This window comes from Trichechus manatus, unplaced genomic scaffold (genome assembly GCF_000243295.1).
Source record: "Trichechus manatus latirostris isolate Lorelei unplaced genomic scaffold, TriManLat1.0 scaffold00015, whole genome shotgun sequence".
Classification (NCBI taxonomy): domain Eukaryota; kingdom Metazoa; phylum Chordata; class Mammalia; order Sirenia; family Trichechidae; genus Trichechus; species Trichechus manatus.
The window spans coordinates 26,751,782-26,776,618 of record NW_004443951.1 but is presented as its reverse complement, the minus strand read 5'-3'; the positions used below and the strand labels follow the sequence as shown (position 1 = coordinate 26,776,618).

At 38.4% G+C, this 24,837-nt stretch overlaps 1 protein-coding gene and 1 non-coding gene across 6 annotated transcripts in view; both read right to left on the bottom strand.

The window, feature by feature from the left end:
• PUM1 (pumilio RNA binding family member 1) overlaps positions 1–24,837 on the bottom strand; it is a 134,159-nt gene that overhangs the window by 15,075 nt on the left and 94,247 nt on the right. For 3 of the 5 annotated variants that reach the window (XM_004372028.1, XM_023727303.1, XM_023727304.1), the window contains 7 exons: positions 19,242–19,380; positions 17,734–17,877; positions 16,532–16,828; positions 15,171–15,407; positions 4,799–5,063; positions 3,314–3,443; positions 1,353–1,481 (listed from right to left, as the gene is read on the bottom strand). In XM_004372028.1, coding sequence (XP_004372085.1) covers positions 1,353–1,481; positions 3,314–3,443; positions 4,799–5,063; positions 15,171–15,407; positions 16,532–16,828; positions 17,734–17,877; positions 19,242–19,380 — 1,341 coding nt within the window. Of the gene's footprint in view, positions 1–1,346; positions 1,482–3,313; positions 3,444–4,798; positions 5,064–15,170; positions 15,408–16,531; positions 16,829–17,733; positions 17,878–19,241; positions 19,381–24,837 lie in introns of all 5 variants that reach the window. The other 2 variants (XM_004372027.2, XM_012554241.1) reach the window with 1 other exon arrangement.
• Positions 19,054–19,131, bottom strand: LOC111819682 (small nucleolar RNA SNORD103/SNORD85). The gene has a single exon (XR_002823264.1). It is a non-coding gene; the product is annotated as a small nucleolar RNA SNORD103/SNORD85 (small nucleolar RNA).

Here is a 24,837-nt window from a genome sequence, read left to right as displayed (position 1 = left end):
GGGCAGGGTTAGGGGCCCCACTCACATGCTCACCACTACTTTGCACTGGTCTTCCCACCAGACTGGGCTCTCTGTGGGTGGGGATCAAATCTCAGCCCCTCAGCCTGGCCTCTGCCCTGCACAGGCAAGTGTTACAAAGCTCTTTAGCTCTGCCAGTAAGTGCCCAGAGGCACCCCACCCTGCCAGTAAGCCTTGTGCCTAAAGGTACTCAGCTCTCTCGCTCCATGGGTTGGCAAGCCTCACTCTGCCGACAAGTGCCCAGAGGCACCCCACTCCACCAGGAAGCCTCCTGCCCGAGGGTGCTCAGCTCTCTCGCTCCATGGGTCAGCACACCCACTGTAACCGCCTTACTCCATGGGCCAGGAAGCCCTATGTGCCGTCTCATGCTGGTCTCCTGGTTCTGCCGCTGCCACTTCTCTACCACTGCTTCTCATTTTCTTGCGCCATTTCTGGTATTACAGCTCTGTCTCCTGGGCTTAGGAGGTTCTCAGCACAGGGACCCCGGGTCCAAAGGACATGCTCCACTCTGATCTCTTCTTTCTTGATTGTAGTGAGGTGCCCCATTTCCACCTTTGGGATGGCCCATTTTAAGCCTAGCAGGATGGCAAAACTGACTAATCCCTTTGTTAGGGTTTCATACATCTGATTTGCATGGCCCCAACCCCACAAGGGTGCCATGCCCCTTATCTGCATTATTAGCAAGCTGTCCAGTCCTCTTGGTGAGCCATAAGCACCTTATTTGCACAGTTCCAGTCAATCATTTGGTGAGAATTATGAGACCATGGCAGGAAAAGCCATATAAAAGCAATCCATTGCATCACACTGCCCCTACCAAACTGCACTCTTGGTGGGTAGAGACTGTCTCTCAGTCATCTCTTTGAATCCATGTCTGGCTATCAGGTCAATGTGACAGGCCAGGCACTGCAAGACACACATTGGTGGAATGAATAAGAAGGAGTGAAGAAAAATGGCAGGTGGCTTGGATCAAAGTTTGATTTGTTGGAATGGTCAGTGCAGATTTAAAAAAACGACAACTAACTAGCATTTGACCTGCTTCAATTCTTGGGAAACAAAAAAACCTACCTATAAAATTATACCTACTAGTGACTAAGTTCTGGTCAAAGAGAAGATTATTGGAAGCTACTGGTTTTAACACAGGACACTTCATCCACCGTAAATTTACAAAATTAATTGCATAGATCATGCTTGCCATGCACAACAAGGCAGCCACAAGCACCAAAGAAAAACTGTAAAAGAAAACTCAAGACTGACAGATTTACATGGTTTACTACATGTACCATGGAGAAACATCAAACACCAAGAGAAAAGTTAAAGGGGAAACTTACAATTACCTGCTGGTCTGCAGGAATAAATTCAAGAGCTTTCTGGATAACACGGCAGCCATACATCTGCAGTGCCAATGACAGGACGTGGCCTCGAATCCGTTCTGCCAAAGCCAGCTTCTGTTCAAGGCTGCCAAACTAGACATAATGTGTGGGTGAACACCATTACTTAGGTAGAAAGAAAGAAACCAGAAAAAGCATTCATTATTCTGCATCAGTCATTGGTATAACCTCTTTTAGCCCTGTCACCTATGATTAACTAAACCTTTTGTTTAAAGGGCCCATGCTTTCTGGAGCCAGGAGTTCTCAGCCTCTGATTATAAAGAACCCCTTTGAATGTTAAAAAATTTCTCAGATACACCATAGTAGGAGGTTCACTACTAGTATCTGCTGACTAAGCAAATACGTAATTACCCAAAGCTGCCCGTTAATTCACTATTAATCTACACTCCATTAATCACTAGAGAATTTATATGTATTCTTGAAAGTTAGTATGTGTGGAGATACTGTTTATTAGGTCTTTAAACAATGTCTGTGGAAGACACAAGGACTTCTTGCAGTAAATCCACAGCACTTTGGGTGTCTGAGGCCCACAGGCTGAAATGCTCTTCTTTCATCTATAATAAGCTTAAGCCAAAGTACATATGGACACTCTGTTTTGAATTAGTGTTCCACATCATTTCAAGAATTGATACTGTCTATGTATATAAGACCGGGGAAAGAAAAAGTTAGTAGAATCAAGAGAGAAGCCTGTACAATGTAAAACTCCACCCAGAATGATTTTCCAGCATAAGCTTTTTATTTTAGTTTGAATAGCATAATCACAACACTGGAGGAGACTTTAATAATCAGCTTGTCCAATCATCTTTTTTTGTTTGTTTGTTTCCATACAACTAAGGTCCAGGGAAGTTCTCTAGCTTGCCCCAAATCATATGGCTATAATCCACTGTTCAATGCATCACTCCTAGCTGCATAAGGCTCCAGAGCTGCAGGTCTCTGTATTTTTATACTTGTGACAAAATGGCACCAAAAAGATGTTCTAAAATAAAAAATCTTGTTTAAATTGGTTTCTTAGTCCATAGTTGGAGAATTCATGGTCAAAGTACTTAACTCTTCATGAGAAAATTTAGAAGGAAAAGGCTGTAAGTCAATGAAAATTCTACAAGAATCTTTCTAAATTTTTATCTTCACATAAATGAAAGAAAGACGTAAGACGCTGGCAACTTACTTTTGTTTTGTGGCAGGTAATGTTTAGCATATCCCCCTTGTACCAAATTCTTTATTTCAGTATTTGACACCTTTCTGGATTTATACCTTGAGGTTGCTAACTCTGATGGGCACTAAGATTACAATGGTTAGCAAAAAAATCTCTGTTTTTCTAAAATTTTACTTTAGCAAGGGAAGGAGCCATTAATCCAACAATCTCATTATTTTTTAACAAAGATAAGACTGGATACTACTCAAATAAACAGAGGTGAAATAAGGAATCAAGAAAGGCCAAAGGATCACTTGACAAGAAGCATTTAACAATCTTCATAACCCTAGTTTATGATGGAAAATACTGGAGTTGGTGTTTAAAGGCTATTCTCTAGGAATCTTAAAAACAAAATAAAATTTCAGTTTTTAGAACACTTTATTGTGATCTTGGTAAAATGATCTCAAATAATTCCAGCAAAAATGACATGTTTAATGAAACTACTATCAGAAATAATGCTGGGTTCTAAATGGGGACACTGGTTTTCTAAGCACATTTCAGAAGCAGACTGGCATCATCTGCTTCGGTATTTAAACCATACAGAATAGACAGACTGCTACTAATGAATTGGAGAAACATTAAACAGCTCTTCAAAAGACCACACACAATTCATTTTAAGAAATGAAAATGGGATTGCTATTCTAAAAACACTAAAGAAAATCAAAATTATCTGAAGACTTTCTAAAGTCAAAGGACAGAAAGAACAAAGGCTTACTTCAAAGAACTTCTGAATGACGTAATTTCCAAACACATCCACCATTAGCTGGTAAGCGGCCTGGAGGATTTCATTGAAGACGAGCTGGCGCTCAGCTGGTGTGGCACGCTCTAGTTTCAGCTGAATGAATCTGAAAGTGCAAAGTAAAAAGGAGGACTTGGAAATAAATAAGGGTAACTCAATTTATACATCAGTTCTAAAACTCCCGTGTGTGTGTGTATGTATGTGCACACGTGTGTATAGATGTAGAAAATAACTGTTTAAATTGATCCCTTGAGCTCACTTAAAGGAATACTTTCTGAAAAGAAAAAAAAGGTACAAAGTGTGATGTACCTCTGAACTTAACTGGGCTTTCAAAAGTATATTTAAATTTTAGTATATTTCATTACAGTATGGTACATGTACAAAATTGTATTTTATTTGTGGGAGAGGGAAAGATGAAAACGAGCAGGAAAAGAGACAAGGGGGGTGAAAGTGGAAATAGCACAGGGAGAACTCTATTTGTCTTATTCCTTTAAAAATCAGTCCCACATCAATGTCTTTTTCCTTTAAAAACCATCCCACATATATTAACCCATTCACATGAAGCAGTATTCATAAATGTGGTACAGAATTCCTTGTTATTTCTATTTACAGGTTTTTCTGAAGTGACCACTACCCAGTTTTGTCTTTTTTAGTTGAGGTGACTACATCAGGAAAATCATGTCATCTCTGAATCGATCCTATAAATCGAAATTTGAGAAATCCTTGCCCCACAGTAAGCAGACAGAACTTAAACAAGAAGTAGGTTCTTTAGAAACTGTTTCACTGGGCATAATCAGAGGGAATGAAGCAGAAAGGGAAACTGAGACAAATAAGGAAAGAAGGATGGATGATGTCACCCTAATTAAGCTTCTCCCGCCCCAGGACCAAGGTCTCTTTCTCTGAAGCACACTGGAGCATCCAAACAGGGAAGGGTAACTCAAGCCAAATTCTGTCTTTTATAATAACTACTTCTCTCTCACCTCTACACAGACTTTCATGTCTACAGAGTGGAGCAACAAAGCAAAGTGACGGCATTGTCTTCTAAGCACCACAGATCCAAACGTATATTTGAATAATGCCTCTTTGAAATCAAAAGATTCTTTATAATGCTTAAATTAGCAAAACTGTGTGTATGTCTTTGTGTTGATGCTTCTGTTTCTTAAATTGTAGACAATTTGTGAGATTTTTTGTGAACTAGGTGCACCACGCTTCTCTTTCAGAAAGGTAGAAGGGCAGCTTTAAGCATGTGATCCAGACTATGAAAAGACCCCTTTCAACCACTTGCATATCTGGTGACCTTCATATCCACGTCCCTCTGAAATAAATAATGGGAAGGATACTAAGAGGCATACTTTGTTTAAATGATTTTATGATAATTTACTTTAATGTATACCTATCTATGGCATAGAATTTAAAGCATTAAGATTTCAGTTACCTTAAGTGCCAAAGCCAAGTCCTCACCTGGACCCATGCTGGTCTTGGGAAAATTCCATTATATGCCCAGCAATCTCCCGCAGTTGTAAATTGGGGTACCGATTATTTCGAAAATCTTCCAAAAGTCTGCTCCTGCCTGAGGGCATGACATCAGACATTCCGTATCGCAAACGGGAAGAAGAAAAAAGGGTGCTGCTGGGGCTGAAGAGGCTGGAGGCACTGTTCGCACGGTACTTGGCTTCAGCGCCTGGAGCAGCAGAGATGTATCTTCCACTGCCATTTGTGAGTCCTCCTGTTGGTTACAGAACAGGGGAACTCAAGACCCATTCTTAAGAAACTTTGTTCAAAAGAGGAAAAAGCATCCCATACATGAAAGCCTGCGTCACCTCTGATTTCTTTTCAATTCTGTTACTTTCGTGTTAAAACTCATATTAGTGTCATAAAGCTTCTTAGCTTGGAGGACACTTTTGCACAAAGATTGAGAAGGAAATGCTTTTTACCACCAGTAGTAGACTGCTAGCAATAATGGAGTACTAGTTAATGTAGCGCTTAGTAAGTATAGTGATGAAGAAATGTGCCTGCTGTATGAACTCAGCACTGAACACCAGCTAAGGAATCAGATAATGAATAGAAAATGTAATGAGGCTTCAGTGGTTTCCACCCTAAGTTCTATAGAGAGTGCCTCCATTCTTGAATAAGCCCGACTCCCATCTGAAACCCTGCCAAAATATTAGAGCATCCAGATTAGTCTGTTTTATATAGCTATTGTTGCTGTTGTGTGCCATTGAGTCGACTCCGACACACAGAACTGCCCCACAGTTTCCTAGGCTGTAATCTTTATGGAAGCAGATCACAGGTCTTTATCCTGTGGAGCCGCTGGATGGGTCTGAACCACCAACTTTTCAGTTAGCAGCGGAGCACTTAACTGTTGCGCCACCAGGGCTCCTTGTTTTATATAGGGAGCTCCCCACAAAAAAGCTTTCCTTGAAGGAATGGTTTTGCTGCTAAACAGAAGTGTGAAGATCGCTAAGGCACCCCGGGGTCGGGGATTAGAGACAAGGAGGTTAAAAAAAAAAAAAGGAAATACACTTAAATGCAAGGTTTTCAAGTTCTTCATCAGGAATGGGCAGCTCTTAACAATTTCTATTGTGACAGAGCCTGAAATGACTGCAGCAGCAACAACTTTCATGTCACTGATATTGCTCTTTTGACTGGTGATAAGGGAATAATCACTGTGAATCCCTAGGGAGACAGAGATATGACCAAAAGGTTTTATCAAAATGGAAAGTATAATAAGTATATAATTTCAAAAATCTTAACCTTTTTTTAAACTTTAGATTGTACTCCTTTTTCACAAAAAAGCAAAGTACATAAGGAATACCACATAAACCACAAACAGCTCAGATGAATAATTCAGGATCCATGAGAAAAGTCACTTCAACATCAACTGCCAGCTAACCTCCTCATAAATTTCAATGAATGTCTGGTTTGGAGTTTCATGGTGGCTACAAAAAGACACTTGGCTTGGATTTCTCCACAGAATTCTAGGGCCCAGCTTCAAAGGTCTGGGTTGCAATGAAAGTGATGGAGCCAAAAGGAAACGGCTCAATGTTAAAATCTGAAAACATTTACTGAGCATTTGTTTTAGGCCAGAACCTGAGCACAAAGTTTTTCATATGTACTTTCTATTGAATTCTCACTGGCAGTGTGGAACAGGCGTTTATTCCTGTTTACAGAATAGGCAATTAAGACCCAGGAAGATACAATGCTTGTCCAAAAATACAAAACTCAAAATCATCATAGCCAGAATTCATCATAGGGCTCCTGACTCCAGGGTTAGGGTCTTTGCTACTACACCAAACTCATTTTCAGACTCAGTTACATCAAGTTTTGTTATAAAGGACATTGCTATTCTCGTTAAACTCCACAATTTTTAATCCAAATGGAGAACATTTTAAGGAGAGGAAGAGAGAAGGTTTATATGAAAAGAGAAGAGCAGCTATATGACTGCTCTTTGTTCCATTTCAAAAACAATTCTGCTTTCTTCCATGTATTCAGGGTTATTTATCATAGCCTGGGGAGAAATGGCCAAAGAGGTAGTAAGTAATAAGGTAGGTTAGCAGTTACTTGGGAGTGTGTGATAACAGCAAGGAATGTGCTTACGAAGAAATAATGGCACAAACACACAAAGTTTTGAGAATAATATAAAAGTATCTTAAAAAACTGGCACTGACAGTGGGACTTGGGGAAAAGTAACAAATTAACAGAGAAACAGAACCAAAATCCTAAAAGGCCTGACTAACAAACATATTAATATGGAAGGTAGCCAGGTCTTTGGAAACAATGTTGAATGACAGAGTCAACCAACCCTGAACCCTGCCCTACCCTCTATACTTCCAGTTACATGAGCCAATAAATGCAGTAAAAAGAAAAAAAGATACTGTGTAAATCATTTAGTTGGACTTTCTGTTAACTGCAACCAAAAAGCATACTGACTAATCTGTACCAACACAGGGTGCTGGAGTGAACAGTGGTTAATACGTCTGCAATAAAGGTTTACCCATTTGCTCTGCATTTTTGTCTCTGGTATTCTTTGATGCCAGAACTGGTATACACACAACTGTACACACACACATACAACAGCTGCCATCGAGCCAATTCTGAATCGTGGCAATTTCATGTCTGTCAAGAGTAGAACTGTGCTCCATAGGGTTTTCAATGGCTGATTTTTTTTTAAGCAGATCACCAAACCTTTCTTCTGAGGCAACTCTGGGTGGACCTGAACTGCCAGCATTTCAGTTAGCAAGAGAGTGCTTAACCATTTGCACCACCCAGGGATGCCCACACATGTACACACACAGCTTTTGTTTTCAGGATAGGAAGACATATACCAATCTCTGAAAAGTGGGTGGGGGGGACTCCCAGTTACTAAATTACAAGTAGCAAATTGACAGCCCACAGACATATTTTGTTTGAGTCATACAATATTTCTTTTAAAATTAAATCCATGTTTAAAAAGAAATTTTTGCTTAAAATTCTAGTTTTCTGTCTTGGTTTTTGTTTTGTTTTGTTTTGTTTTTTGTTGTTTTTAGTGCTGGCAAATAGTAGACCAACAGTAAATATTTACTGTTTGATTCTACTACAGATAGGGAATATGCAGAAATACGTTTTCCAGTTCACTACAGTGCTCACGCCTAACATGTACTCTAGCACTTTACCTCCAGAGAAGGCCCTGGAGGTGTTTGAAAGGATCATTTCTCATGAGGCTTCAAAGGGGGCCCTTTAGTCATTTCTCAAAATTTTATACAGTATTTTGATAGTGGTAGATTTCATACAGCTATGTCTTTGACAACTTTCCACAGAAATTAAGGGCTTAAATGTTTTATTAAGTTAACGTATGCTTCAGCTGTTTAATAAAATTCTACAGAAGAGTTTTCTGCCGTAGCTATCTAGAATTCCATCCCTTTGTCATTTATTTCCTTTCTGTACTCACAGATCTAATGTCCTATTTCTTCCCTTTAGAGAAAAACTTCCCCCAGCACCTGGCTCTGTATTTAACACAGGCAGATGCAATACTGTTCATCAAAATGCTTTTAAAATAAGTTCTCCCTAATCCACTTCCTAACATGACACCAAGGTCCTAATTAAAATAAGCCTAAGATTGATTGTCTTCAGTGCATAATCCACTCGACAGCAACTAACAGTGCATAATACTAAGAAGTCCAAAACAAGTTAATTTTCACATGGTTAGTTTTACAAATGATAAGTCTCTTTCAGAGAACTGGGTGAACAAGCATAAAATACTGCATTTCCACTTAGAACACGGAAGTACCTAAAGGCGCCTACTTGATGAGCAAACAACCTAAAATTAGTACAGGTTACTGACCAGTCCATGAGAAACACCTACTTCAGTTTAGGACAAGACAGAGAAAGGCATTTTGTGTTTGAGCTTTGCTTTTCTTAAAAGACTAAAGTCATATACAATCTTGAATTTAAAGGACAGAAAGAATCAATTTTAAGAAGACAGGAATTCTACCATGATAAAATCTGTTGCCATCGAGTCAATTCAGACTCATAGCGATCCTTCCTATAGGACAGAGTAGAACTGCCCCATAGGTTTCCAAGAAACGCCTGGTGGATTTGAACTGCCAACCTTTTTTGGTTATAAGCCATAGCGCTTAACCACTATGCAACCAGGGTTTCCTCTACCATGAAAGTAAAACAAAATGCTTACACATTTTTTGCCCAGAATATGGATTTTTTAACTCATTTTTACTGTATCTCAACCTTGTGGGAATGCACAAGCACAATACTTTTCTCCCAGGGCACATGAAAAGTCTGGGGGGTTGTCAACCATGCAAATAATATTTTCTGTTACCTCTTGAATGCCTAGAGTTTAAAATGGCACAGCTGGGAGATTGTGCAGAAAACTAAGCATGGAGAGGCATTCCAGGAAATGGGGAGGGACTGGGAGTAGGACACAGCGAGGGGTAGGCAGGACGTGAGACCATTAAGGCAAAAAGCAGACTTTTGGGATGCTCACGTCCATATTCCATTACTTTTTCAAGACAGGAAGTGGAATTACTAGGGACGGATACTTTAGGCATAGGTAAGAGCCTGTCATGGATTGAACTGTGTCCCCCATGATTCCCAGTATTGTGTGATTGTCATTTTGTCATCTGATGTGGTTTTCATAAGTGTTGTAAATCCTATCTCTATGATATTGATCAGATGTGATTAGCAGCAGTTATGTTAATGAGGCAGGACTCAATCTACAATATTAGCTTGAGTCTTAAATCAATCTCTTTTGAGATATAAAAGAGAATTGAGCAGAGAGACCTGGGGACCTCCTACCACCAAGAAAGTAGTGCCACGAGAAGAGAGCATCCTTTCAGACTCAGGGTGCCTGTGCTGAGAAGCTCCTAGTCCAGGGGAAGACCGATGGTAAGGACCTTCCTCCGGAGTCGACAGAGAGAGAAAGCCTTCCCCTGGAGCTGCTGCCCTAAATTTGGACTTCTAGCCTACTAGACTGTGAGAGGATAAACTTCTGCTTGCTGAAGCCATCCATTTGTGGTGTTTCTTTTATAGGAGCACTAGATAACTAAGACAGAGCCCAAGGGCTTCATCTAACCCACATATAAGCCACAAATGGGAGTTACAGATCTGGTTGTTAATTATATTAATAAATAATAATAATGAAAATAACTGTAGTTCAGAAATATAATACATAATTAAACCAAACAAAATAAATACTTGTAACATCTGCCTCTCTCAGGGTTATAAAAATTTTTATTTTTATTACCAAGCATGGACATGCATACATGTATATGTATGTATGGGGAGGTGGAAGGGGAGGAGATTGAGAGAGGGAAAGAGGGAGGAAGAATTTTTAAAAATTAACAACTAATAACTTTATGCCAACAAATTCAACAACTCAGATGAAATGGACCAATTCCCGGGAAGTCACAAATTACCACAACTTACTCAAGAAGAAAATGAAAAATCTGAATTGACCTATATAACAAGTAAAAAAAATTGAATTAGTAATTAAAAATTTTTCTATGAAGAAAAGTCCAGGCTGAGATGGCTTCACTGATGATTTTTTTCACATATTTAAAGAAGAATCAATACCAATACTCTATAACCCCTTCCAGAAAATAGAGGAAGATGGTATGCTTCCCACCTCTTTCTATGAGGCTAGTATCACTCTGATACCAAAGCTAGCCAAAGACATCACAACAAAGGAGAACTACAGACTAATATCATTAATAAATACATACCCAAAAATCTTCCAACAAAAATATTAACAACATATAAAAAAGATTACATATTATAACCAAGTGGGATTTATCCCTAAAATGCAAGGTTGGGTTAATATATGAAAATCAATTAACACAATATAACATAGTCATAAAGTAGAGGACAAAAACCACATGATCATCTCAACAGAAAAAGCATTTGACAAAATCCAAAACCCATTCGTGACAAAAACTCTTGACATACTTGGACTAGAAGGGAATTTCCTTAACTTGATAAAGGGCATCTACAAAAAACCTGTAATAATCTTACTTAAAAGGAGCTCTGGTGGCACAATGGTTAAGCACTTTGCTGCTAACTGAAAGGTCAGCGGTTTGAACCCACCAGTTGCTCTGCAGGAGAGAAGATCTGGTGATCTGCTCCTGTAAAGATTACAGCCTAGGAAAACCCTATGGGGCAGTTCTATTCTCTCCTACAGGGTCTCTGTGTAGTCAGAATCTTGACAGCACACAACAACAATCATACTTAATGGTAAAAGACTGAACACTTTACCCTAACATCAGAAACAGGGTAAGGATGTCCATTCTTGTATATTCTATGTAAACGTAGTACTGGTACAAGGTTCTAGCCAGTGTCATCAGGTAAGATACAAAAAGAATCCAGATTGGAAAGGAAGAAGTAACACTGCTATCATTCACAGATAACATGAAAAAAACCCTTAGAAAGCCCTAAGCAATCCACTCAAAACTATCAGAACTGATAAACAAACACAAGTTCTCAGGATACAAGATCAATATACAAAAACCAATTATATTTCTATATGCAAGCAACGAACAATCTGAAGATGAAAATCCCAGCTCATTTACAATAGCATCAAAAAAAAAAAAATACTTAGGAATAAACTTAAGAAGTGAAAGGCTTGTACGGTGAAAATTACAAAACTTTGCTGAGGAAAATGGTGCTACATCAGCTAGATATCCACAGGCAAAAAGGTAAACCCTCACTGCACACTATACACAAAATTTAACTCAAAATAGACTTAATAGAACAAAACATAGGATAAAATCTTCCAGACCTTGGGTTAGATAAAGATTTTTCAGATACTATACTAAAAGCATGAGTCATAAAAGAAAACAATTGATAAACTGAATCTCATCAAAATTTTCAACATTCGAACTTCAAAAACACCATTTAAAAAATGAAAACACAAGCTAAAGATTGGAACAAATCCAAAACATTCAATAAAGACCTTCTATCTAAAATATACAAAGAACACTTACAAATCAACATAAGAAGATGAACATCCCAATCAAAAAACGGGCAGAAGATATATACAGACATTTCACCAAACAACATACTTGAACGGCTCATAAGCACATGAAAACATGCTCAACATCAATAGTCATTAGGGACATAGAAATTAAAATCACATTCAGATACCATTTCACAACCACAAGAATAGTTAAGTTAAAAAAGACCGACAGTATCAAGCGTTGGTGGGGATTTGGAAAAACAGGAACCTCATACATTGCTGATGTACAGTCAATTTGTAAAAGTTTGGCAGTTTCTCAAATTAAACATAAAACTAACATATGGCCCAGCAATCCCACTCCTAGGTATCCACTCCTATGTATCTACTCAAGTATAGGAATAAAAACACATATGCACAGAAAGATGTCTATGCAAATGTTTGTAGCAGCATTATTTATAATAGCCAAAAACTAGAAATAACAAATGTCTATGAGCTGGTGGGTGGACAGATAAAACGTAGTATATCCATACAATGTGGTATACCCATACAATTAATTCAGCAATAAAAAGGAAAAAACTACAGACACATACTACATCATGCATGAACACTCAGAAATATGAAAAGTGAAAAATGCCACACACAAAAGACCACATTTTGTATGGTTCCGTTTATATGAAATGTCTAGAAAAGACAAATTCATAGAGACAGATTAGTGGCTAATCTGAGGGTAGGAATGGGGATTAACTGTAAACGGACATTAGGAAGCTTACTAGGGGAGTAAAAATGTTCTAAAACTGATTTATGATGTTGGTTGTGCAACTCAAAGTTACTAAAAAATCAATGAATTGTGTACTGGAAATGGATGAACTTTATGATATGTAAAATTTAACTCAATAAAGTTGTTTTTTAAAAACAGAAGTTTGGTCTTTAAACATTAAGTAATGGAAAAACATTAAAGGGTCTTAAGCAGGTACTCAATAAGTGACAAATAACGAGGACCTGTCAGAAACCAAGACCACACCTCTATTTTCTCTAGGTTAATGCATAGAAGGAGCCTTTCCCAAAGTCACAGATCTACCTGAGGTAAAGCTTTATATATCAAGGTAGAAAGGTTCTCAGGAATGGCATGTATTATGTTCTACATGCAGCCATGGGAAGTCCAATGCAAATGACACAACTAAACGACTTAAACAAGGTGAATTTTTTAAAGGGGAAGATGTATTAAAACAAGGCAGGCAGCAAAAGTCATCAAAACAAGAAATAACTCACACCAATAGTTATTTCCTACATCACAGGCAAAACATGAATTAAGAAGAAAACATATTTCATTAAATTGCTGATATATTGGAAAGATGAAAGGCACTGTGCAGGCAAGCAATGTTTCCAGCTCCATTTTCACACACCAAGAGCCACAGCTTTTAGTTCTGGGGTGGACAAACTACAGCCCACAAATCTGGCCTGTCACCTATTTTCTTAAATAAAATTTTATTGGAAGATGGCCACAATCATTGATTTACATTTTTGTCTGGCTCTTAACCCAAAAAAAGTTTAGAGATTTTAACAAGTACTCAGAATGAGCTGACACAGTTTAAATGTTTAAACAAGGAAATAAAAAGTGAGATTTCTGGATCTAACAATGCACTGGCTCAAAAGATATCCTGGGCACATCATGTGACACGATATACACTGAAACTGCACGTTCTGGAGTCCAAAAGGTTTAATTCTAAATCTGTTCAAATCTGAGAAGACATAGGCAAGGTATTTAAGTTTTGAGACTCAAGTTTTCTCACTTCTGTAACACTCTCAGAGCTGTTATGTACAGCACCCAACACCATTAAACACTAGGAGGTAATAACTACTCAGTAAACATTAGTTAGTTCCTTCCTTCTATCCACATATCAAACTGGGACTTTCACCTTCCCCTCCAGATTTTACATTAACTCTAGTCTTTAAAGCCAGGCAGTCTGTCACCAGGAAACACTTGTGCAATGCACTCTATTCCCTTAACCAGTCATGATGGACCTACCAATCAGGAATATCCCTACAACTTTTCTATAGTAATATTCATGCGTAGTTCTTACTGTGTGAATTCTACAACTATAGTTCTTTGTGTGAAATTTCAGGATACACAGACACACATACACATACAAATATGTATGTGCCATACATACACACATAGTTTTGCCTCAAAACTCACCTCTTTCACACTCAGAGATATCACTCTTAGTACTAAAATAATTTGAGTTGTTGGAGCAAGCTCCATTACCCTACCCTCTTCAGGTTTTTCTTGATTTTTATAGATCATTTCCCAGTCTTTGTCTTTCCAAATGAAAGCATCCTGTCCATTTTCAGTCAGTCCTTAGAGTCCATGAAGCCACTTTTAACCTTGCTGGTTAAAAACAGACTCTTTTAGGTAAAGGGGCCATATATGTTGATTTGCCCAGACACTGCTGATTTAGACCTGTCATCACAGAGTAATTATTAAATAGCACCCTATTTTCCTCTGGAAAGTGTCCTGGTCTGCATAACAAATTATATGGTCACCCTATTTCTAGGCCAAAACTTTCCCCATCTATGAAATGAATCAGTACATCAAAATCCAAACTAAGAAGATTACGAGAATTGGGGAGAAGTGGAAGGTTTGCACACCATATAGCTCAGGACCTGTTTCTGAGATAAGAAAACATCTGAAAGATTTAGACATTTGCCACCAAAAATGTTAATATCATTTTCTCTTCTTTCTTAAAGCCTGCTGCTTAGGATCCTCTTTTTCTTACTCATTTTCTAGGATCTAGATGTTAACATTTTAAAATCCCATACATGAAACAATTTAAATATATATATAATAGGGAAATCTACATCCACTCATCCTCATCAGTACACTGTACAGTTTGAGAGTGTATTTAACAAAGATTTTTTTTTGAAGAATCTAGCAAAAAAAATTTAAATAAAATGCTAAATTCAAAAAAACCAAAGATATTAAACATACACATAGCGGGGAAAAGTCTGAAAAGAAATAAGGCAAAATATTAATTGTAGTGGTATTTCAGGTGACCATACTAGGCGAATAAATTCTTTTCCTCTACTTCTCTGTATTTTCTAGCTTTACATAAATGAACCTGTACTGTCATTATAATGAAATACATCTGACAAGTAGCCAAAGAACAAGATGTTTATACTAATGCTGAAGTGAATATATGGGGATACGCCCACACTTTTCTAAATTCAAAACTGCTATGCTATCTAGGTTCAGCCTGAATAATGTGAGGTACTTAAGGAAGGCACAGGACACTTCTAGGATAAAGGGATTGCCCTTTGCTTACGCAAAGTACTTCTAATGTCATTGGTGGCAAGAAGAGTTCAAGGTGGTGTTAGAGTAATGGTTCTTACCCAGGTTTAAGCTTGAAGAGGATCCATGTGAAGAGAGGGAAGGAGGTGGTGTCTGTGAATGTCCTGGTCCCTGACTAGGGAGAGGCATGCCCACGGGTCCAGGAGAGGAGGAAAAGCTAAGGCCGTTATAAAAACTGTGTCCAATGGGGGTCAAGCTGCTCGATGTCCTCTTATAAAGCTCACTGCTGCCAGTCAGGGAGTCACGGCGGGAGCCACTGCCAGTGTTGGAGTTTGCAACTAAAATGGAATTAAAACAATGCAGATAAGAACAGGCCTGTTCTTTGAAGAACAAGCCCAGTGACCTGTTCCTAACACTTTGATCCAGACTCCTTACTAGCGCAAATGTTTGTCAGCAGAGACAGCCTAACTGTTAATGTAGCAGTTCTAGGGGCAGATAAAGTAATAAAGAGGACATGGCTCGGGTTAACACGAAACTTCTGTTCAAACCATCACACGTATGCCGAATTTACCTTCCTTTTGTGTCAGAAATTACAGAATAGGGTAGGGTTAAAAAGCTCTGACGGCCACAGCTATGGAAAAGGTGAAAGAAAATGGGCTAGAAAGAATGCCTTTCATCAACCCAAAAGGTTCTAAGTAGAAAAATGGAGTATAGAAAAAAAAATTCATAAATGGGGTATTGCCCCACTACACAAGATTTATATACAAAAATTTCCTCAATGGGTCCAATCATGAGTTATTACTTGGCCCTCAATTCCAGATAGGATACTTTCTCTCAAACATGCCCTTCTGTTTTGAGATTACATTGTTTTACAACCATTGCAATTATCCCACTGTTCACCTTACTGCTTTCCTGCTTTTTTCTCCCATCAAAACATTAAAAAATATCTTGGCCTAAGATGCTTCCTCCCAATTTCCCAGAATGTCCACCTTAACTCATCTCAAAAGACTGGACAAAACTCATGTCTCGTTAAGGCCTTCAGGCCAAGAACTCTGCTCAGTCTTGATTGTGGGGTACTCTATCCTGTGATCTTTTGCAAGTCCTTCTCCCTCAGTTTTTAAGATCCACATTTCTATACTCGCCTCTACATTCTTCCCAATGCCTGGGAAAATCTCTCCTGGTATTCTAACCCCTGAAATAAACTGACTATGTGAGTATAAATAAGTAGCAACATTTGAGCGTAAACCTGTAGTAGGCCCCATCTGTATAACTCAATTTCAACAGTCCATCATCTCAAAGATTTGTGGGACAGCTGGATTCCCACGGGGCTCGGTCCAAATCTGCCTCTGGTATCTGTCCAGCACTCCATGCACTGTCAGTGATCCATGCACTGTCAGTGGTCCATCATGATTGTAAAAATAATTAAAATTCAGTCTTAACAGCATATCAGTCTGATTTCTACCTGCTGTTCCAAACCCTCCAAGGGCTGATCCCAGGGTGGCGCCAAGAGAACTGCTACTTCCAAATCCCAAGGATGTGTTGGCAGGCTGGGCAGAGCCCTGGGAGAAGAGGGAGCTGCTCTGTGAATTGCTGCTCAGAGAGTTGTTGCCGTAGAAAGAGCTGGATGCGAGGCTGTTATTGGGCTGCTGCTGGGGCTGGGGCTGGGGCTGCTGGCTTCCTAAAGGGCGAAATGGTCCATTTGTTGTTCCAGCGAGACCACTGGCTGCTCCATTTGCTGAAGCTGCAGCCGCTGCAACAGCTATGAAGAAGAAAAGGAAATCGTTGCTACGAAAAGGATTGGCCACATTCCTAAATTACACTTTTATCTTTTTTGAAAAATGTTTTAATGCTACCATATCTCTTCAAGGCAGACACAAACCTTTATAAAGAACTATACAAATCTGTCTTTGATTCTTTCACCTGGAGCTTTTATATTCTATTTTCAGTATGAATCCAAAATACTACTGCAGCAAGTTCACTACGATGGTAGTTTTAAAGCATCTGTAGAGTGATTCCCCAGACGCAAACATCAAATGTGCCCATTTTAAATATAACTACTTCCTAAAATTCCACAATTCCACAAATATCTACGTTGAGGCTTTTCTAGAAACATGACATTCATATACTAAAGTTCCTCGAATTCCTACTAAAATGTTTTAGTATGCTGTTTCTCTTCTAGATGGTTCCCTATACTATTCCTAAATCCAAAAAAGCATATGACGCTTAAAGTAAAAACCCATACCCTCAAAGATTTATTACTGTCACGTCTCACTATCCTTTCCCACTCTCCCTATCCCGTTACCTCTGCCTATCCCGCCCTACCCCCCAAAAATAGAAAGAAAAACATTATCTTAAAATAATGACTTGGGTTCCTGTAAAATTAGCCTTAGACGTCTGCCAACAATACCATTCTGTGTGAATAATCCAACTTCCTATGTTCTCAGTGGTTCCAGTCCCTGCTGCTAACCAGCTGGCACATGACCTCAAGAGAATTAAAATCTACTGAGGTCATTTGCTCCTTCTCATTCTCTCTTTGAAATGCTATGAGGCAGAGCTGCTATACTGACAACGGTCCAATAAAGGGTATTTCAAAACACTTCAAGAATGCCATCATCAGTCTCCCCTTAAGATCTCTGACATAAGTCTACTAAGAGGTAAGCTCACCTGCTTGAGCAGCTGAGGAACTAATGATGACTGGAGCAGGAGCTACAAGTCGAACAGGAGCTCCAAGACCATTTCTTGCTCCTGCATTCACAACAAGGGCACCAGTTTGGTCATAGTAAGCAGCAGGAGCCAAGACAGGATAACCTGGGAATATTAAGGCAACATATAAATATGTATTAAGCAAACAAGTGTCTCCTGGGCACCAGCATATTACAAATAGTTACGAACTCAGCTTTGGGATCAGACAGACCTGCCTTTATATCCTGGCCCCATCACTTAACAGCTGTATGATCCTGAATCTCTGGACGTCCACTTCCTCACTTATAAAATGAGGATGACAGTACCTACATCTCGTAAAGTTCTTGTGGATATTAAACTAAAGGATGAATGTGAAGCATCTAGCATGATATCTGGCAATTACTAAGTGCTCAATAATGGGAAGATATTATCTCCTAAGTGTCAGAAAGATAATTTCGCAGGACAGGGAATATCTGCTCTCTCCAAAGTGCTACACACGGCAAGCAACTTAGCAACGCCCACGGGTGTGAGACTTAACCAAGGTTATCATCATCAGTGTATACTGACAATTTTTTTATGTTTTCTTGACTACACACATAACAGAGACTAGAAATTGTTACAATAATCATGGTGCTTTCATGGCACACAATAATCTAAGCACAAATATCCTGCAAGTTAGCAGGGAAAAACCTAGACAGCCTACAATTAACAGGACCTTTTCTATACCATATGAGATGAATCTCCAAATCCTACTGTGAGCCATATGAGAAACTGCAGGTGGTTTCCTAACAAAATATTAACTGCTCTGTAACTAACAAAGTAAATGATGCAAGCTACCTCACTGAATTCATAAATGAATCAATCACTCTGGCTATATTCCACAGACAAAAATCATTCACAGACCTTTATGCTGAGGTCTCACAAGGACCTGTTTCAAAGAAGAACTTCCAACTACATTCAGTCTAAAGCAAAGCACATAACAGTTGACAGTGAGACAAGAGCAATACAGTTATTAAATTTTGCTGATACATGTATGTGTCTCAGAAGTACGCAGCTAAAAAGCATATACACTATTAGTTCAAGAGAAACCTTAAAATATAAGGGCTGACCCTACCAAGAGCCACGAGGAATTTCTACCTAACAATGCTGTTCAAAACCATCAGTGTAAACACCAAAGCCTTAGAAGAGTGGTGCTAAAGTAGTCTAGCCACTCCTTCTATTCCTAACCTTGAGGGAGAAAACAGACTATTGCCAAAAGAAAACAGCATACTGCAAGCATACCTCCAACATATAAGACTTAAGACTGGCTCAGAACAATCAGAAGCTCTCATCAATGAACTATGGTCTAAGTGAGGGCAAGTGTTTGTCATCCTTGCCAGTCCCCAAAACACAAGCCTAAGTAAGCTGAAAGCACGGCCCATTCTCCTCTGAATCTGCTCCAACAAGCAAACTTTTTTTGCAAAGCACTAGGAACACTAATGCAGTGTTACCTGGCATGCCTGCAGCCAGTCCTTGTCCAAATGCAAGGGCAGAATTCACGGCTGCAGCTGCCACTAGTGGATCTGTTTGCTGTCCCTGCTGATTCTGATTTGGGGTCAAAGGACGCTGACTGGCTCCTCCACGGAGAACCTGGGAATGGGAAACAGAAGTATATCAATTACTCACTTCTCAGTTAAGTATCTATGACCCAGAGTGCATTCAATTTGGGTCAACTTTTAAAAATTAATGGTTGTAACATTTTCCCTAAATGGTTTAATATGGCACAGCTGTTAGGACACAAATTCAATTAATAACATTTCATAGTGAGATTTCATTCTACCATTCTTAGTTTGAACTTGTTACCTTTACAAGCGACCAAAAGCATATAAAAGTGATGACTCATTTATTAATCAAATATTTAATGCCTACCATGTGGCAGGTACTAGAGCAATGAACAAGACAGACAAAGTCCCTGCCCTCATGGAACTTTTTTTCTAACGAAAGAGACAGAAAATAAACAAGTAACTACATAATGTCAGTGCTCTGACAAAAAGTGGGGTAAGAAGGAAGAGTGCGACTGGGTTGGGGGGGGAGGGGATGTTTTAGATAGGGTGAACAGAGATAATTCACTCATATATTTAAGTTAAAATATCTGTCTAAGAAACACAGAAAGCACCTTATTCTCTTTACAGGAAAAAGAATATTTTCTCTACCCTTTAACTTTATTCCCATTCATCAAGGCCCAAATGGCCCCAAATGAGCTCACCAGATTTGATTTAGGAGGCTTCTGACCTGACTGTTTCTATTCCTCCTCTCATAAATTCCACAAACACGCAGCAATCTAAACGGAGATGAGTATTAGTCAAGAACACTGATATTTCAGTGCAGAATACCAGTTCTGCCTCTGTGAGAAAGGATCTACTTTTTATTAACGCAACATAGGTATCAAGATTCTGGTAATCAATCTTATTCTGGATGCTCTGAAGAATTTGTTTCACAAGATCTATATACTCCAGCATATAAAAAGGCAAAACCCACAGACCAAGGCTAACATTATCAAAGTTTGTAACAACGTGTTTTGCAATGTTTTCAAAGGCAAAGTTCTTATCAGATCACTTTCAACTGCACTGTTATTTAGAAAAGTTAAGACTATGGTAAAGAACCTGGGTACAGATTATTCTTGGTACCACTGAGTGAAAATTGTAAAGGGGTAATAACACTAGTAATCAATATTTATTAAATGAGCGTAACGTAAACATCTCCACATTGCCAAAAAGAGATGTGTGAACACTTAATTTACCCAGTCTCTTACTTTCTTATCTGTAAGTAGTGAGCGTTAACAGCTGATCTTGTATATTTGCTAAGAGGATTAGAAACATTGTATCTGAGACACAACCCCTGGCTCCCTGCAGCTAATCAATAACCAATAGCTAATCACTATTATTGTCAAGCTTTATGCAATTTACTTCTGTTTGTAACCTAAGATGTCTAACCAAATCTGTACCAGAAGGAGTGCTTCAACTGACACAGAAGAGTCCAGGTAGGTTGCACAGGGAAGTGTCTGACTCAAGACTTAGGGCATGCCTACCCAATATCCTAGAAGAGATCTCACTCTAGGAAGAGCAAACAACATGTACGGAAATACGGTCATTACTATTAGTTCAAAACTGTTGGACAGCAAAAACATCAGGGCAATGTAATCACTGATTTCACTGGGCAGAGTGAACTAGGGATATGTGGGAGCAAGGGGAGAAGGTGCCTGAAGAAAGAGGTAGTCAAGACTATTAACAAGTACTATCCGAATGAGCAAAGCAACTCTTTTTCCACTCTCTAAATCAAAGTTCTTACATAAACTGCCAATTTTCATATTTTAATTACATCAATAGCTATCAACTCCTAAGAATTTTACAGAACCAACTATACAAAGTTTGACAAGTAACATTTTTAAAGTCTAACAAAAAGGATTGAATACATATTTTCAAAAAAAAACACTGTCCTAGGAGTTAGTTTACTACCTATCTTGACAATGCACAAGCTATAAAATTTAAATTTGTTTTTAAAAGTACTGGTTCAAACACAGTGTTTGAAAGTTACCAATAAATAAAATAATAAGCAATCCGATGCTCAATGGGGATATTCTGATTAATAATCATTCTTCGTTCTATAGTTTCCCATTGTGCTTAATAGAATCATTAGTGTCACCAAATCCAGACAGCTCAAAAATCATTCTAAACTCTTCCTCAAAATATAATACTTAATATAAAATCCCTACCAAATTTACCACCTGTGCATGACTTCAAACCAAGGCCCAGATTTTCTTTTTTTTTCCAACAAAAAGAATAAAATTTTTATTGTCAAAAGGACCTTGAAGAAGGATGAAACAAGAATCAAAAGTAAGATGAAGTTTTAACTGGAATGTAATCGACTCCCCTGAAAGTTCCAACAATTAAATCTGGAATAGTTTGTATGCCTAGAATACAACTGCTTTCTGCTAAAATGTAAAGGTCAAAAAGAACAAAAGCAAAGTTTAAAAAGAGTCCCTCATTTAAGTTAGTATGACGAAGTTAACGAGGAAAGTCACATTTTCCTCAAAAAGCTGATACTAAAAACTTTCAAAAACACTGAAGCTAAAATAATGGCTGCTTATTAAAAATTAATGCTAACTTTTGCATAGTGGGGCTTGTAATTATGGATGAAAGAAAATCCTAAAATGTGAATGATTATCGTGTCTATTTCATAGCTAAGAAATCAGCAGTTAGAGAAGTTATGCCATTTGTCCTTGCTGTGACCAGTTAATAGTCGAGCAAAGACAAGATCTCAGGTTTTCTATAACTCCAGATATCACAATATGGTCAGAAAACATCCTAAGTAGTGAAGATAGAGACTCGTGTTCAAATCTTAGTAACCTAGTATCTTTGTGATCCTAGGCACAAAAATTCCATTTCCACTCTTTTTGGTGAACTGTTTAACTTTGAGAAGATCCAAGTTATCTAGCTTATCTTCTGGTGTTTGTGTATTGTTAGTCATCGTTTGTATCCTGTTAATTAGGGCCTCTAGAGTTGACCCTATCTTTTCTTCTATGATCTTTACAGTTTTTGGCTTTATATTCAGGTCATTGATCCATTTTGAATTAATTTTTGTGTATGGTGTGAGGTATGGGTCCTGTTTCATTTTTTTGCAAACGGACATCCAGTTCTGCCAGCACCATTTGTTTAAAAGACTGTCTTTTCCCCATCTGATGGACTTTAGACCTTTGTCAAAGATCAGGCGACTGCAAGTGACTGGGTTCTCAATCCTATTCCATTGGTCAATGTGTCTGTCATTGTACCAGTACTAGGATGTTTTAACTACCGTAACTGTATAGTAGGTTCTGAGGTCAGGTAGTGCAAGTTCTCCCAATTTATTCTTCTTCAACAGTGCTTTACTTATCTGGGGCCTCTTCCCTTTACATATAAAGTTAATGATTAGTTTCTCCATCTCTTTAAAGAATGCTGTTGGTATTTGGATCAGGATTGCATTGTATTTGTAGACTGCTTTGGGTAGAACTGACATTTTCACAATTTTAATTCTACCTATCCATGAGTATGTATGTTTTTCCATTTATGTAGGTCTCTTTTGGTTTCTTGCAGTAGTGTTTTGTAGTTTTCTTTGTATAGGTTTTTTACATCTCTGGTTATATTTATTCCAAAGTATTTTATTTTTTTACGGGCTATTATAAATGGTACTGTTTTCCTGAATTCCTTTTCATAGTTCTCTTTATTGGTGTATAGGAATCCAACGATAAAGAACAATGATGAATCTGTGAAGCATCTTATAACATGGATGAACCTGAAGGGCATTATGCTGAATGAAATAAGTCAATCACAAAAGGACAAATATTGTATGAAACCACTACTATAAAAACTCATGAAAAGGTTTACACACAAAAAGAAACAATCTTTGATGGTTATGAGGGAGGGGAGGGTGGGAGGGAAAAACACTAAACAGGTAATAGATAAGCAGTAACTTTGGTAAAGAGTAAGACAGTACACAATACTAGGGAAGCCAGCACAAGGCAAGGTCATAGAAGCTCCACAGACACATCTAAACTCCCTGAGGGACCAAATTACTGGGCTGAGGGCTGTGGGGACCACAGTCTAGGAGAACAACTAGCTCAACCAGCATAACACAGTCTATAAAGAAGAAGTTCTATATTCTACTTTGGGGAGTAGTGTCTGGGGTTTTAAAAGCTTGTGAGCGGTCATCTAAGATACTCCACTGGTCGCATCACGTCTGGAGCAAAGGAGAATGAAGAAAACCAAAGACATGAGGGAAAGATCAGTCCAAAGGGATAATGGACCGCAACTACCACAGCCGCCACCAGACTGAGTCCAGCACAACTAGATGGTGCCCAGCTATCACCACCAAGTGCTCTGACAGGGATCACAATAGAGCATCCTGGACAGAGCTGGAGAAAAATGTAAACCAAAATTCTAACTCATTTAAAAAAAGACCAGACTTACTGGTCTCACAGAGACTGGAGAGACCCCAAGAGTATGGTCCCCAGACATCCTTTTGGCTCAATAATGAAGTCACTCCTGAGGTTCACGCTTCAGCCAAACATTAGACAGGCCCATAAAACAAAATGAGACTAAATGGGCACACCAGCCCAGGGGCAAGGATGAGCAGGCAGGACGGGACAGGAAAGCTGGTAATGGGGAACTCATGGTCGAGAAGGGAAGAGTGTTGACATGTTCTGGAGTTGGCAACCAATGTCACAAAACAATATGTGTATTAATTGTTTAATGAGAAACTAGCCTGCTCTGTAAACCTTCATCTAAAGTACCCCCCGACCAAAATAAAAAATTCCATTTCCACAACAGTAAAGCGGTAAGTTATCTATTTATCAGAATTTAAATGAAGAATAGAACTAATATGCAGAGCACGTTACACAGAGAATTTTCAGTAAATAGTAGTTCTAATTATTTGTCCACTGTATTAGAGCTATTTTAAAACATGGATATTACTTCCATCTTAAATCCAAAATGATCTGGCAGTCATTTAAACACAACAACTATCACATAAAGAAACACAGATTATCACAAAGAGCAGCTATTAAGAAATTTATTTAATAGGGATCACTCATTCTGTCGACAAATTATATGCTGAATTCCCTTACATACCTGGTACTCGAACTGTATCTAACGCAAAGAAAATCACTTATTAGACTGTAAAGAATTCCTTACTATATAAATATTGATCCATGATAAAATACCTAGAAATTCAAGACCTGTGTTTTTCCAATAACTCTGTGGATCTAAAAAATTAAACGTACTCTCCCTTAGTAAGTCTGTTGAAAAGCAAAGAATTTTTGTATCATATGTACATTTATAAACATGGTGCTTTGGCTTAAAAGACAGCTTTAAGTTATCAAAAGCCTAAATGTTCATTTCATTTGTCCCTCAAAAATTCCATTTCTAAGACTTTACTCTTAAGGAAATAGTCACAGATACATGCAAAGGATGTTAACCAGAGTCTCATTTATAATACCAAAACACTGCTAAGTTAAGTATCAAGTAATAACAGGCTGACTGGAATAAGATTTGGTACACCCCTACGATGGATTAA